This window comes from Caretta caretta, chromosome 1 (assembly GCF_965140235.1).
Source record: "Caretta caretta isolate rCarCar2 chromosome 1, rCarCar1.hap1, whole genome shotgun sequence".
NCBI classification, from domain to species: Eukaryota; Metazoa; Chordata; order Testudines; family Cheloniidae; genus Caretta; species Caretta caretta.
The window spans coordinates 3584765-3600375 of record NC_134206.1 but is presented as its reverse complement, the minus strand read 5'-3'; the positions used below and the strand labels follow the sequence as shown (position 1 = coordinate 3600375).

The window sequence follows — 15611 nt, the reverse complement described above, 5'->3', positions numbered from 1 at the left end:
TGCCTGAGAGGAAAGGATGGCCTCACAACATACAGTCACCACAAAGTGCCTTGGGTGAGTGGACACCGTTCATGCTGTCTTACCCCAGACAGAGCTATTGGGATGATCACAGGGAGGTGTTAGGAAGTGGCCCAGGGAGGGCCACCTTACATAGGCGGCAGGAATAATAGGCCAGAGGAGACTAAACCTCCCCTGCAGCACAGCTGCTGCCCCACCACCTCTGAGAGTGTGGACACCTGGGCCGTGGTGGCCCTGCCTGTTCCCCACCCTGAGGTCCCCTCCCGCTTTTCCCCCATAGCTCCTCAGCCTCTCTGCCTCTTTCTGTCCCTGCCGCACCCTCCGCTGAGGCCCCTGCCATGCCCTGCTTCTCTCTGAGTCCCTCCTCTCCTCCTCCGAGAGGCCCCGGATGCCTGCCACTTGCTGAACCTCTTCCCTCCTCAGCCCCCTTTCCCCATGCCCCCCGCCCCTCCGCCCACCACTTGCTGAGTCCCTACTCTTCTCTAGGGACAGCAGTAGGAGCAGTCCCACAGCTGGGCCAGGCATAGGAGCCAGACATCAACCAAAGAACAGAGGCATGCAAATGCCATAGGTGACTAAGTGGCACAAAGTCCAAAGAATAAAAGTGAACTACGGACACTAGAATAAGTAAAGTTGTGTCTCGGTCCAACGACTTTCTCATTTACGTCGGAATATAACAAGACATTTCCATTTTCAGAGTACAGCGACCCGGCAGATGCAGTGTTCTGCTTTCCTTGCAGACAGTTTCCCGGTAGCTTGAGAGACCCTGCGTTCATCAAAAATGGTACACAAAACACACAAAATACACAAAAGATACACAAAAATCTGGAAATAAAGGAATGATTTCTAGGCTTTGTCGATTGCTCTGAGCGAGAGGACGCTGGCACCGTCTATCACAACATTATGTAGCTCTGACAGGTATTGGGTATTGCAAACTTGCCAGTTGTAGCACAGTGTTATGATGGGGCCGCTGTCGTGGCAGGTCATGTAAGTGGAGTACAGCAAAATATGCTGCAAGATCACCCCATTGCTCTCTATATACATTGCATGGCTAGTGAATTGCATTTGCTTTTATCTGAGGCAGGCACAGTTAACAGAATAGCTACTTGATTTTTCTTGTGAAACTGGAATTGTCTAGTTTAAATGACAGGAGATGGGCATGCAGATGGAGAAATGCATCTGCTGTAAAAAACTCCATGAGAGCACTTCTCAGTCATTTGTTGGGACTGTCAGAGCCTCCCTACCGAAGATTCATTGAAGCGTTCCGTTTCTTGGAGAATGTGCAGAAAATAGATTTTTGTGTGTGCTTGATGGCTTTTTACTATGTTCTTAGTATGAGTCACATAGCACAGAAAGCTCAGCAGACACAAGACCTGACACTTTCTCAGGCCTGCAGTGTACGGCAGGGAACTGTCAAAGCGTTAGACAGTATGTGAAGCAGCGCTAAGTGGGATGCTGTTTGGGAGGAAGCCCAAAAGTTCTGTGAGCTGCCTAATGTCCCTGTTACCCCTGGCACAGAGGAAGAGTCTGCTCACAAACAACCTGGGAAAAAAACAGCCTTCCTTGACTGTTCAGATATTGCAAGCACACTTGGACAACGTATTTTCCTGCGTGGGACGCACTGTTAGGTGAATGGAATCACAGGTCTTCATCCCAGTCAATGGAAGTAGCTAAAAGTGTAAAGGATAGATAAATAAATCTAAGCCAAGGGTTTCAAAGTCCCGGGCCGTAGGCCATCTGTGGCCAAACATCAACAAATTGACAGAACTGACGTGTTGCCAGGTGCCTGGCAAAAACACAAAACTCTCTGGCAGGCGAAGAATTGTATAAAGTTGTATGACAGCTTTATTATTTCTAAGAAATTTGAAATAAAAAATATAATATAAACATTTTCTTTTCTGAACACCATCTTCAGTGATATTATTGGCCCGTTGGGAGGATTTGAGGACTAGAGCTGGCCCTAAGGTAAATCGAGTTTGAGACCCCTGGTCTAAGCCTTGGCTCTTCCTCTCCTTTCTGGTGTTTCCGTAGTGCCGAATGATTCAATCAAGCCCGCAAGACTGAATTTGCCGTCAGAATTTGAGCCTGTTATCGTTGAATCATTTCTTCACTCCCGGGGGGAGGATCTCAGGCTGAAGTTCTCCAGGGTCCATTTTCTGCTCTTCCCACTGCTCAAGGAGCCAAGGGAATTGTCTGGGAGTCCTGCCAACCCGAGAGTCTGCAGGGACTGTGCAGGGGAATGATAAAGGTCGCTGTCCAGCACAGAGAGTGTCAGATATTGGAGATTCATACACTGATTCTTGGGGCTCTGCATTTCTGTCGCCGTAAGGAGATTTCCTCTCTGTGCTGAGCAGGATTTTGGTGAGTTACCAGTTACTGCACTAAAGTTAGAACTAAGGGCTCAAGAAGAGTTCAAGGCTTCAAGTAAAAAAAAACATCTGGGCAGGAATTCACCAGCACAGAAACTTGAACTGTTTAGTATTGTCAGAAACGCCAAAGGGTTGACCTGGTAAAACTGAAATTATAACTGTACTGGAAATAGTTTAGACAAATATTTGTTTTTAAGAGAAGTTCCTTGTGTCTGACTGTGTCCTGCTATCTGTCTCAGTAGCTTCCTTTTTTTGGTTTATGTGGATTTTCCTCTGGTTCACTCAATTTTTCCAATTCAGCAATTTTACTGCACCGTTAAGAAGTGCAGCCAAAGTCTCTGCAGTGGGTATTTGTGTTACCAGAAGGATGAAAACAAGAAAAGGCCACACATTAGCCAGATTCTGCTCTCACATTCTGCCTTCACTGGGTCACTCCAGATTGACACTGGCCTCCCTGAGAGAAATATCACGGCCCATGTGTTTTGAAATCCCCATCTTTCTTGCCCAGTCTCAGAACACCACATAAACTGCGGGTTTCCTTCAGACTCTTTCAGTGCCGTACAGAACAGTGTTCTCTGTTCCAGGACGGGAAGCCATGATTTTCACAGTTCGGACCCGAACCTGAAACACTAAGGGTGAAATCTTGGTCCCATTGAGTTCAGTGGCAAAACTCCCAACACAACCAGGAGTTCACTCTAAATCCACATGTAGGAACGTAAATAAATGGCTGATTTACACCGGCTATCAGCCTCCAGTGTCTTCAAGTGGACTCGTCCTGTGGCCTCTGTGGACGGGTGAGCTTGTTCGGACCAAAGAAGAACTGACAGGATACTTGCTGAAGTCTGAAACTCACAGGCTTAGGGTTGAAAACAATCAGGAGAACAGGTTGTTTTTTTTTTGTGGGAGGAGAGAGGTCTGCTCTCTCTCTGCCCCTGCATCTCTGCTTCTGGAGAGGATGAGAAGCACCAAAAAGCAGTTAAAATAAAAGCATGTTTCTACCTTAGGGGAAACCAGGAGGTCCAGGAACACACTGTGTGTGTGGATGTGCAGGGGGGAGGGAAGGTGATGTGCAGTATCCAAATCACAGTGACGTAGAGTCCTGAAACGGGGGAAAATTGGGAATGCACATTCTATCTAATGCACAGACCAAAGAGGCGCCATGAGGGTGGGGGTGTCTCAGACTGTAAGAGAATGTGGACAACGTGGTAGCAGATTGTCTCTGACACCATTCCCCATCCAGACTGTCCTTCCTCCCGTGAGCAGCCCCACTAGAGCCTCAGGAAGGGGTATCTGCATTTCTAATGGGCTGCAATACGTTAAAGCTTTGTGTCATTTTGAGGAAGAGTTAGTCACATTGGCTCCTTTTAGTCTCCACGTCCTTTCTCCCTCCCACGGGTCCATCCCTCTCTCCTTCCCTGCAAAGGCTGAGCTGCTGCTGAGGTTCCCTTCACACCCAGAAAGGCAGTTCAGGCTAATTTCCCCCTTTTCCCCGGTGCTGGCAGACACTGAGTTTAACCTCGTCTGTGGAGATGTTTCTGTGAGCTGTCGCTGTGGGGTCTGGCCCCTGGTTTTGGTCCTAGGTGAGGGGTATCACGGTGTGTCAGGTCTGGAAGTTGTGGGGGTGGGGGGCCTACATGGACAAGCAGGCAGCCCCTAGGGGTCTGGGGGCAGGGAGTAGGATGTACATGGACAGACAGGCAGTGCTGGGAGTTGTGGGGGTGGGGAATGGGGTGTACATGGAGAGGTGGGCACTGGTGGGGCGTATGGGGATGGGGAGTGGGGTGTACACAGAGAGATGGGGAGCCCTGGAGGTTGTGGTGTAGGGAGCGGGGTGTACATAGTGAAGCAGCAGCGCTGGGGGTTGTGAGGGCAGAGACCGGGGTGTGCACGGACAGGCAGGCAGCGCTGCTGAAATTACATTTTCCATTGTGATTGGTGGTCAAAGGCCAGCGCTGGGACCTTTCCTGGCCCCGAGTGCAGGTGGGCGGCTCTCAGGGTCTCTTTCCCCTGGCGAGCCAGAGAACTGCAGCCTGGGTGTCACAATCTTCACTCAGTGGGTTTCCAGTTGTTGTGGTTGAATGTTATTTATGTAACATCAGGCATTTCACCGGTGGAGAGAACCATTGATCCTAGCTCCTCAGCTGGTTCTATCTCCCAGCATATTCTCACCCCCTGTTTGTACTCTCCTTCCCCATCCCAGGCTACCCCGATTCCAACAGCACCCTGGTCTCTGTGCTTAGATGTTGGGTTGTGTGTGTCTTCTCCCCATGTGGTGTTCCAGCTCTGCACAGACAGCTGGCACAGCAGACCTCGAGCGAACCGCCCAATGACCACAAGATCTGCTAAGGTACCAAGGCACCTGGCCAGGTTTATTGTTGAAAAATCATGGTACTAGTATCCCACAGACTCTACTGGACCACTAATACATGAATGCCCATAACAATTGGCATAACCAGCTCAATAAATGGCAGGACTTTACCTTCCCCCCTAGGCTAGACAAAGACACTCCCTCTGAGATACATCTGTGTACCCCGATACAAACAAGTTACGTACTGCCAGTCTGACATACTCAGTTACTTCCCCCTGATGTGGCTCGTTATCACCCATCTCTTTGTACATGTTGGTTCGATCAAGACATTTTCATTATGTCCTGTCATCCTGACCTTATCTTTTAGGAGGGTCAGTGTGTTCCTGTTATTCTCGGGGAATGTTTATGTATCATCCTCGATATTCGGATGGTCTGGTACCACGTGATATCGGGATGTGTTTGCGTGAGTGCTCTGTGCCTAGCACTTCTACGGAACGTGGATTTCTGCAGTATCAGCCCAGTTCATGCTCACAGCTTGTCTTGGCTTTTTATCAATAAAGCTTTCACTACTACTTTAGCCCAGGCCTCAGGCCTCACACCAGGCCTCTGAAAGAAGGGCTAATGTCTCAGGCTCCCTTCCTACTACTTCCCCCACTTTTTTTTCTTTTTCTGGGGAGGATGTTTACCCATCATCTCGGAAAAGCATAATGCATGGACTGAGGATGACCCACTGGGTTAAACACTGTTATGGGCCACCTTATTTTCCATCCACACATTTATGCCCCATCTGTCCCTTTGTCTGCACTTTCCCTCTTACAACCCATGGACAGATTTTATTTTCTAATTGTTTTTAGTCCCTCACACTGGATGTGGGAATGTTAGGCCCGAGACCATGACAGAGGAATGTAATTTTATGATTGAGCCTTGAAGGCACTTTTAGATAATTAACATGTATGGATAGTGTGGATACAGTGCATATATTTCTATGTTACATATGGGTGCGTATGCATCGTATGTATGCGTACATGTGACAGCACTTTGTATCCAAGCATAACAACCCTTTTCCAGTCTGCGTGGTGTAGTCTGGCTCTTGTGGTTACTGCAGATAGCAACACATTCCTCTTAGGGCAATTACAGTTACCACTTGTATTATTATGGTACTAGGCCGAGTGTTCTGAAATACTGGGATAGGCATTGTTGTCGTGTGTCCCACAGTGCTTTGTGTAGGAGAAGTGAAACAGAAATGTAGAGTAGTGACATTACAAATGAGGCTTTTATATATATATATATATATATATGTCTTGTAATTAGTTACTACACAGTACTGTCTATTCATGTTATAGGTTACCCTTACTGCTGGTTGTTACCCTCTGGTAAACTTTACTGGTCAGGAAACAGGAGCGGCTAGCTTCTCTGGTCCATGGATTGCATTGTTCTGTGGTACACCAGTAGCTGACATAGATCCAGTTAAAAGAAAAGGAGTACTTGTGGCACCTTAGAGACTCACCAATTTATTTGAGCATGAGCTTTTCTTATGGATGCTGTTTTTCAGATAATCCTAACACAGCAATATTTAATAAATGGGTTACTGTCCATTCAGTAGCTTTAGTGTTGGTACCCAGATATCGAACAAGATTGTTTTGAATAACATGTGCCTTACTTAGGACACAGTGTCACTGACCCCAAAGCGTGACTGGTACTAGCAGGGAATTTGTTTACCCAATTTGTAATTACCATGTAACTTACTTTTTTTACCAATTTGTTTTTTCCATGCCTTCATGTTGTTTGCTGCCATTCGTTTGTTGATTTTTACTTGTGTGTTGGTTAAAGAGTTTAGCAATGTTACGCACATTGTAAATGATGTACAGCAATAACCCAGTTGCTTTTACATAGTTGCCAAGTTTAATTTATCTGACAGTAGTTTCTAGATGATCGCCAACTTCATTGTGCATATATGGTAGGTTCTCTCCCTACTACAGTTGCCAGTGTCTTCTCTATGACCCTGAGTCCCACAATCTCTGAACCGCCCCACACTCCCCACCGCTCCTCCTATGCAGGGGGTGAGGTGCTTCCTGTCACACCTTCTCCCTTGGCTGGGGGCAGATCAGTGACTGTCTCTCACTGGTGATAAATATCATAGAGAGAAAAGCAAATGCCCGGGCACTTGTGATCCTGCTCTCGTTACACCCATACCCACTGTTTGTGGCTTTGGGGACTGCTACACAGGAACAACTCGCAAGCTGAGAAGTTTCCACATTATATCATAAGAGTGGGCAACTCTGGGACATATGAGGGCCTAGATAAATTCAGCTGGCACGTGCAGGAATCACTGGTAGCTGCCTGAAACAGTGGGCCACCGCAACATAGATGTTAAATCCAGGATTCTCTGCAATCATTTGTTAGCTGTTAGCCATTCACGGTGACACTGGTACGTTCATTCATCAGTGTGGAGATTTTATGCAGTCAAGTCATTTTTTTTCTCACTTAAATTGTTCATCCATGCAGTGTGTCACCGGATCCCTCAGCCTCATGAAACACACAACTAGAGTAATATTTTCAAGGTACCACAATCACATGAGACTTTCTCCCCATCGGGCTAAATTTACCACGGTCATGAACAGAAAAAAATGCCTTCAGTCGGCTCAGGCATGAGGTTACAGGCAAAATGCCTCCAGCTGACTCCTGAGGATGTGTTCATAGATTCCCGGGCCAGAGGGGACCATAGTGATCTTGTCTGACTTTCTGTAGGGCAACATTTTTCAAAGTTCAGGTCGTGACCCAGTACTGGGTCGCAGCATGTAAGGCACTGGGTCGCTGTTAAAAGTCCTGTCGGCTAGTGCCTACCTGCACCGACACTGTGCTGTGTCCCGAAAGTGGCTAGCAGTGAGTCCGGCTCCTAGACAGAGGGGCCACAGGGCTCCGCATGCTGCCCCCAACCTGAGCACCAACTCCGCATCCCCATTGGCTAGTACCTGGCCAATGGGAGCTTAGGGGGTGGAGCTTGTGCCCCTCTACCTAGGAGCCAGACCTGCTGCTGGCCACTTCAGGTGCAGTGTGGTCCATGGTGCCAGAACAGATGGGAAGCCTGCCTCTTCACCCCAACTGTGCCGCTGATGGGGAGCCGCAGGAGGTAAGTCCGCACCACTATCCCCTGCCCCAGCCCTGAGCCCCTCTCCCAAACCCAGAACCCCTTCCTGCACCCCAAAGCCCTCATCCCCAGCCCTGACCCCCTCCTGCACCCCAATCCCCTGTCCCAGCCCAGAGCCCCCACCCAAACCCCAAGCCCTAATCCCTAGCTCTGTTGGGTTGCAGGCATCAACAATTTTCTTCAACTGGGTCCCCAGAAAAAGAGTAGAGCACATGCCAGAGAATTTCCTTAAAATAATTCCTAGAGCAGAGCTTGCAGAGAAACATCCAACCTTGATTTAAAAATTCTCAGTGACGGAGAATCTGTCATGACCCTTGGTAAATTGTCCCATGGCTAATTACTCTCACCGTTTAAAAAATGTACACCTTATTTCTTGTCAAAATTTGTTTAACTTCAACTTCCAGCCATTGTATCATGCTACACCTCTGTATGCCAGACAGAAAAGCCTACAGTTAACTAGTTGTTCCCCATGTAGGTACTTAGAGACTGTTATCACGTCACCCCATAACCAACTTTGTTAAATCAAATAGATCGAGCTCCTTGAGTTTATTACTATACGGCAAGTTTTGTTATCTTTTAATAACTCTTGTCACTCTTCTCTTAACCCTCTACAATGTACCAACATCCATCTTTCATCGTGGACACCAGAACTGGACACAGCATTCCAGCAGCAGTTGCACCAGTGCCAAATACAGAGGTAAAACAACTTCTCTACCTCTCCTTGAGATTCCTCTCGTTATCATCCCAGGATCTCATTAGCTATTTTGGCCACAGGATCACACTGGGAGCTCATGTTTAGCTAATTATCCCTTCATGGCCCCCAAATATTGTTCAAAGTCACTGCTTCCCATGCTAGAGTCCCCCATCGCGGAATCATCTCCTACATTCTTTGTTCCTAGATGCAGATATCTACATAGCTATATTAGAACACACATTGTTTGCTTCGATCCAGTTTACCAACCAATCAAGATTGCTCTGAATTAGTGACCTGTCCTCTTCATTATTTATGATCCCCCATTTTTTTGCATCATTCGCAAACTTTATCAGTATTCAGGCATGAGAAGGGTAAGCGGCTGAGTTGCTGAAACGTGTTGCTGCTTACACATATCAGTTAACAACTGTAACTTATTGTGACGGGATCCCCGGAGTGCAGCCTGGAACCACGGGACTGTTGTGCCCCGTAAACTCTCCAGCCTGGGCTGTCGCTCACAATGCTTTGCTAATGACAACCAGCAACCCCTACAGGCACTGTGATCACTCAGCAAACCGGATGTGGACCCCACACCCAGCTACATTTCATGATTGCTCCCAGAGCCACTCATGAATCACACAAAGAAAGGCACCAGAGCCAAACCCCTCTGTAGGATTCATACAAGGTTCATGCACTTGGCAACATTCAGGGCACACCCGGAGTGTTGTGGAGGAGCAGTGCACACACAGCTCCTCTCAAGGTCATGAACCTTGGAATAGAAAAGGAGTACTTGTGGCACGTACTCCTTTTCTTTTTGCGAATACAGACTAACACGGCTGTTCCTCTGGAACCTTGGAATCTCGCCCAGATGACATGAACCGTGGGAAGCCTCCCAGGACTGGGCTCAAGGCCCAAGAGCAAGGAATGCGGTAGATAGAAATTGGTAAATAAGAATGTTAAACAAAGCCAGTGTATTCCTTTTATCTGTTGGAGAATGTAATGGGCGGGGGGAGAGAAAGAATAAAGGAGAGGGTGGAAAGCTGACATGACCAGTCTGTTGGCAGACCAGCCTGTTTGCTTGCTTAAAGCTTTGTGCTGTCTTGTATTTGAACCGCAACACCCCTCCAGCTCCCACACTGTACCCCAGGAATATACCGTCTTGCATGCTCAAGACAAGCAATGCAGATTTGTTAATTGGTTCAGCACTTCATCAATGGAAAGTGGATATACACCAGCCTCTGTAAATCTGAGCAGGCTTACCACACACTTCAGGAAAACTCACTGGTAAAGATAAACTGTAAAACAAGTTTGTTGACTACAAAAGATAGATTTTAAGTGATATTAAGTGATAGGCAAAAAGCCAGAGTTAGTTACCAAAATAAAATAAAATATAAGCATAGAGTCTAAACCCTCAACCCTATTAGACTGGGGAATATCTAGATTAAGCATTTTTTCTCATCCCACTGGATATTGCAGTTCATAATACACAGGTTTCACCCTTGAAACCTGGGCCAGACTCCTCTGCTGTCATCACTCAATGCTTAATTCAGTCTAATTAAGCATTGAGTGATGAAAGCACCCTTTTTTATCAAGTTTTGAATTTTCCAATTTTCAGTATAATTGAATGTCCTCTTGATTGTGTGTTATGGGACAGGGACAACACATTGTCCATCAACTCTCGACCAGTCAGTATTTTATAGACTTTTCTCCTATCCCCTCCTATTCATCTCCTTTGTAAGGTAACAATCCCAGTCTTTTAAACCTCTCTTCGAATGAGAGTTTCCCTGGATCCTTGATCATTCTCGTTGTCCTTGCCTGAACCTCTCTAGTTCTGCAATACCTTGTGTGAGAAGGGTGCTCAGTATTACACAGAGGATCCTAGAGGAGGGTGAAACATTGACTGACTGATCCCATGGCATTGTATTTACTGTAGGATTCCCCATCACACTTCTCCTGGATTCCAACATTTTCCTTAGTTTCTGTCCATACTTGCACTGTGAACAAAGTTTCACAGAGCAGTGTACTGTGATGTCCAGATCCCTCTCCTGAGTTCCTACAGTGAAATTAGAACCTTGTATTACATTTGAGCAGTTCAAGTTTTTCTCTACAATGGGCACACATATTGCAGTTACTGACATCAAAGTTCATCTGACTTGGTTAGCTCCCTCTGAGGACTTCTCTGGTTTTGACTCTGACCTAAATAATGTGGTGCCATCTGTAAATGTTGCCAATTTACTGCTCACCTCCCCTTCCCAGATTGTTAATAATTATGAAATATTTACTGTACTATTTGTTACAATATGTGTAATCCCCATTGCTGTGCTTCCCTCCCTTCGCAGACAACTTGAACATTTCTGACCACCTCATGGCAGCTTTCAACCTCACTCCCTCTGACCCTTCAACATTCATCCTAATGGGCATCCCTGGCCTGGAAGCTGCCCATGTCCTGATTTCCATCCCTTTATCTATGTTCTACATTATCAGCCTGTTGGGAAATTTCACTGTTCTGTATGTTGTAGGGAAAGAGCAGACCCTGCACAAGCCAATGTACCTGCTGATCTGCATGCTGGCACTCACAGACATTGGCACATCTACCTCTGTCATGCCGAAAGCCCTGTGTATATTTTGGTTCAATTTGAAAGGCATTACTGTGGGTGGCTGCCTCACCCAGATGTTCTTCCTTCATGCCGTTTCTGTTATGCACTCAGCCATCCTCGTGACAATGGCCTTTGATCGCTACATTGCCATATGTAACCCTCTGAGATACGCCACCATCCTCACCAACGCACGAATAGCTAAGCTAGGGCTAGTGGGTTTGATAAGAGCTGTTGTCTTCGTTCTACCTGCGCCCCTTCTCCTGAGCAGGCAGCCATTCTGTGCCAACCGCATTATCCCCCACACACACTGTGACCACATAGCTGTGGCGAAGATGTCGTGTGGGGACATCACAGTCAACAGGACGTACTGCTTGGTGATATTGTTTGTAATCATGGGGTTAGACCTGACACTCATTGCCCTGTCCTATGGTCTGATCATTAAGGCAGTCCTCAGAATCTCCCATAAGGAAGCCCACCAGAAAGCCCTCAATACCTGCACAGGCCACATCTGTGTGATGCTGACATCTTATACTCCCTTGCTCTTCTCTAGCCTGACATATGAGTTCAGTCAGGGTATCGCTCCCCATGTTCACATCATCTTGGCCAACCTCTATTTCATCATTCCCCCCATGCTCAACCCTATTATTTATGGGGTCAAAACCAAAGAGCTTCGTGACAAAGTGGTCAAATACATCTGCAGAATGTGATCACCAGGAGCCATTGACTTTAATCCTGTCTGACAAGAGAGGAGAAGGAGATCTCCTCATTAATCAAGAGCACTCTGCCTCAGTTTGGCTGAGCTCAGGATTGTGGAAGTTCACAGTCTAAGAAGTTCCCCACACTGAATTACTTATCACTCCATCACCAAGCACTGCTGTCATAAATATAAAGGGAAGGGTAAACACCTTTAAAATCCCTTCTGGCCAGAGGAAAAACCCTTTCACCTGTAAAAGGTTAAGAAGCTAGGATAACCTCACTAGCACCTGACCAAAATGACCAATGAGGAGACAAGATACTTTCAAAAGCTGGAGGGAAGGAGAAACAAAGCCTCTCTCTCTGTCTATGTGATGCTTTTGCTGGGGACAGAAAAGGAATGGAGTCCTAGAATTTAGTAAGTAATCTAGCTAGATATGTGTTAGATTATGATTTATTTAAATGGCTGAGAAAATAAGCTGTGCTGAATGGAATGGATATTCCTCTTTTTGTGTCTTTTTGTAACTTAAGGTTTTGCCTAGAGGGATTCTCTATGTTTTGAATCTAATTACCCTGTAAGGTATTTATTATCCTGATTTTACAAAGGTGATTCTTTTTACTTTTTCTTTTATTAAAATTCTTCTTTTAAGAAACTGAATGCTTTTTCATTGTTCTTAAGATCCAAGGGTTTGGTCTGTGGTCACCTATGCAGATTGGTGAGGATTTTTATCAAGCCTTCCCCAGGAAGTAGGGTGCAAGGGTTGGGAGGATTTTGGGGGGAAAGACGCTTCCAAACGGACTCTTTCCAAATTATATCCCTGTTAGACGTTTGGTGGTGGCAGCGAAAGTCCAAGGGCAAAAGGTAAAATAGTTTGTATCTTGGGGAAGTTTTAACCTAAGCTGGTAACAGTAAGCTTAGGAGGTTTTCATGCAGGTCCCCACATCTGTACCCTAGAGTTCAGAGTGGGGAAGGAACTTTGACAACTGCACTCTCAGTTGCTGAGTTCCCTCTATCTGACCATCACCTGAACTCTTTCAGTGTCACCTGTCAGCCCCCAAACCTAGACACCCTCTCAATCAGACTTTCCATGACTTCCAGACCACAAGAAGATACTGCAGCTTTCTGAAGTAAGGTGGTTTTCCATTAGTCCATGTGTCACAAATGGAAGCTACACTTTCTGATAGCCAAGATAAATAAACAAACTACAAATGCTGAACTTCTTTATCATATGTGCAGTGATCTGGAGAACAAAATTTACCAGATTTTTGTAGGTCAAATACTTCAGGAAGCCTGGATAATAAACAAAGTGTTTCAGTTTGAAAATACAGAAAATACAGAAAAACTAATACAGAAAAACTGCTGCAAGAATTGAGGACATTTTACTAAAGCTTATTGGTGAGAGTTATGAAACTGTGTTAAACTACAATGTCACCTTTGTGTCAAATTACCTACAACTTTGCACAGTCGATTTTGGAGTCACTTTCAGGTGGACCTTTCAGAACACACACTACCCATTCCTGTTGTCAAAGATGTCAAGAGTAGGTGTTGAGATTTCATCTTGGAGTTTGTGAAACAGATGAAATGGGGATGGCCACCAAACATCCAGGTGATTGAATCACTTGCAGTACTAAGTCTTTCACGAGCTAGATTAGGCAATCTCTCATTTTTGCCATTGTTTTGTGGAGACCTTGGACAGTTGGAGCAGCAGTGGAGAGTTTTGCTTATGGTTCACTGGCCTCATACTCAAGACAATCAAGCTGAGCATGGTTGGGTTGAAGTTCTCGAACACACGGATGCTGCTGAGGACAAAGACTTTAGTGAACTTTGCTTATTTGCCCTTTTGTTGCTGCCACTACCTTTTAGCAATGCTGCAACTGAAAGATTGCTTTCTCAAATGGACTTGATAAAAACAAAACTGTGCAACAAGATGCAAAAGGAACTTTTAGAAAACTTCTTTCATCTTAGGGTGTATATTGTTGCCCTGAATTTATGGGCTACTTTAATTACTGTTTGCCAGTGATCTGATCAGAAGATATTCAGGTTCTTGTCCCAATTCAGGCTACAGGGAGAAAACTCAGTGTTCAATAACATGAGCAGAGAACTCGGGCTGTGTGTGACAAGGAGACTTATACTGAGGACAATACCAGAATCTTAAGATCTTTATTAACATGAATGAAAAAAATAATCAAAGATATAAAACACAGAGTCACAAAGAAGTAATACAATTCTATGACCCCTGGTGGTAACATCCCTATTCTAAAAGACAACTTAAACTAGCATGCTTTCATGTTCATCCTTATAAAATGATTGTGTGGTCTCCAATGAAAAGTTTGTCAGGAAGACCAAATCATACTTGGAGTTGCAGCTAGCAAGAGATGTTAAGAGTAACAAGAAGGGTTGCTTCAGGTATGTTAGCAACAAGAAGAAAGTCAAGGAAAGTGTGGGTCCCTTACTGAATTAGGGAGGCAACCTAGTGACAGAGGATGTAGAAAAAGCTAATGTACTCAATGCTTTTTTTGCCTCTGTCTTCACGAACAAGTTCAGCTCCCAGACTGCTGCACTGGGCAGCACAGCATGGGGAGGAGGTAACCAGCCCTCTGTGGAGAAAGAAGTGGTTCGAGACTATTTAGAAAAGCTGGACGAGCACAAGCCCATGGGGCTGGATGCGGTGCATCCGAGAGTGCTAAAGGAGTTGGCGGATGTGATTGCAGAGCCATTCGCCATTATCTTTGAAAACTCACGGGGATCGGGGGAGGTCCCAGATGACTGGAAAAAGGCTAATGTAGTGCCCATCTTTAAAAAAGGGAAGAAGGAGGATCTGGGGAACTACAGGCCAATCAGCCTCACCTCAGTCCCTGGAAAAATCATGGAACAGGCCCTCAAAGAATCCATTCTGAAGCATTTAGAGGAGAGGAAAGTGATCAGGAACAGTCAGCATGGATTCACCAAGGGCAAGTCATGCCTAACCTAATTGCCTTCTATGCCAAGATAACTGGCTCTGTGGATGAGGGGAAAGCTGTGGATGTGTTATTCCTTGATTTTAGTAAAGCTTTTGATATGATCTCCCACAGTATTCTTGCCAGCAAGTTAAAGAAGTATGGGCTGGATGAATGGACTATAAGGTGCATAGAAAGCTGGCTACATCATTGGGCTCAATGGGTAGTGATCAATGGCTCCATGTCTAGTTGGCAGCCGAAATCAAGCGGAGTGTACCAAGGGTCGGTCCTGGGGCCGGTTTTGTTCAATATCTTCATAAATGATCTGGAGGATGGCGTGGATTACACCCTCAGCAACTTTGCAGATGCCACTAAATTGGGAGGAGTGGTAGATATGCTGGAGGGTAGGGATAGGATACAGAGGGACCTAGACAAATTAGAGGATTGGGCCAAAAGAAATCTGATGAGGTTCAACAGGGACAAATGCAGAGTCCTGCACTTAGGATGGAAGAATCCCCTGCACCGCTATAGACTAGGGACTGAATGGCTAGGCAGCAATTCGGCAGAAAAGGACCTAAGGGTTACAGTGGATGAGAAGCTGGATATGAGTCAACAATGTTCCCTTGTTGCCAAGAAGGCTAAGGGCATTTTAGGCTGTATAAGGAGGGGCATTGCCAGCAGATCGAGGGATGTGATCATTCCCCTCTATTTGACATTGATGAGGCCTCATCTGAAGTACTGTGTCCAGTTTTGGTCCAAACACTACAAGAAGGATGTGGGAAAATTGGAAAGAGTCCAGCGGAGGGCAATAAAAATGATTAGGGGACTGGAGCACATGACTTATAAGGAG

General features: G+C 45.9%; 1 protein-coding gene across 1 annotated transcript; it reads left to right on the top strand.

The window, feature by feature from the left end:
* The first annotated feature begins 10899 nt into the window (after nucleotides 1–10899).
* Nucleotides 10900–11838, top strand: LOC125642306 (olfactory receptor 52P1-like). The gene has a single exon (XM_048863465.2). The coding sequence runs from the start codon at nucleotides 10900–10902 to the stop codon at nucleotides 11836–11838; it is 939 nt and encodes a 312-aa protein (XP_048719422.1).
* Nucleotides 11839–15611: the final 3773 nt, after the last annotated feature.

Excerpts from the sequence above, each read along its gene's own strand:
- LOC125642306 (XM_048863465.2), top strand. The coding sequence starts at position 10,900 with ATGGCAGCTTTCAACCTCACTCCCTCTGACCCTTCAACATTCATCCTA.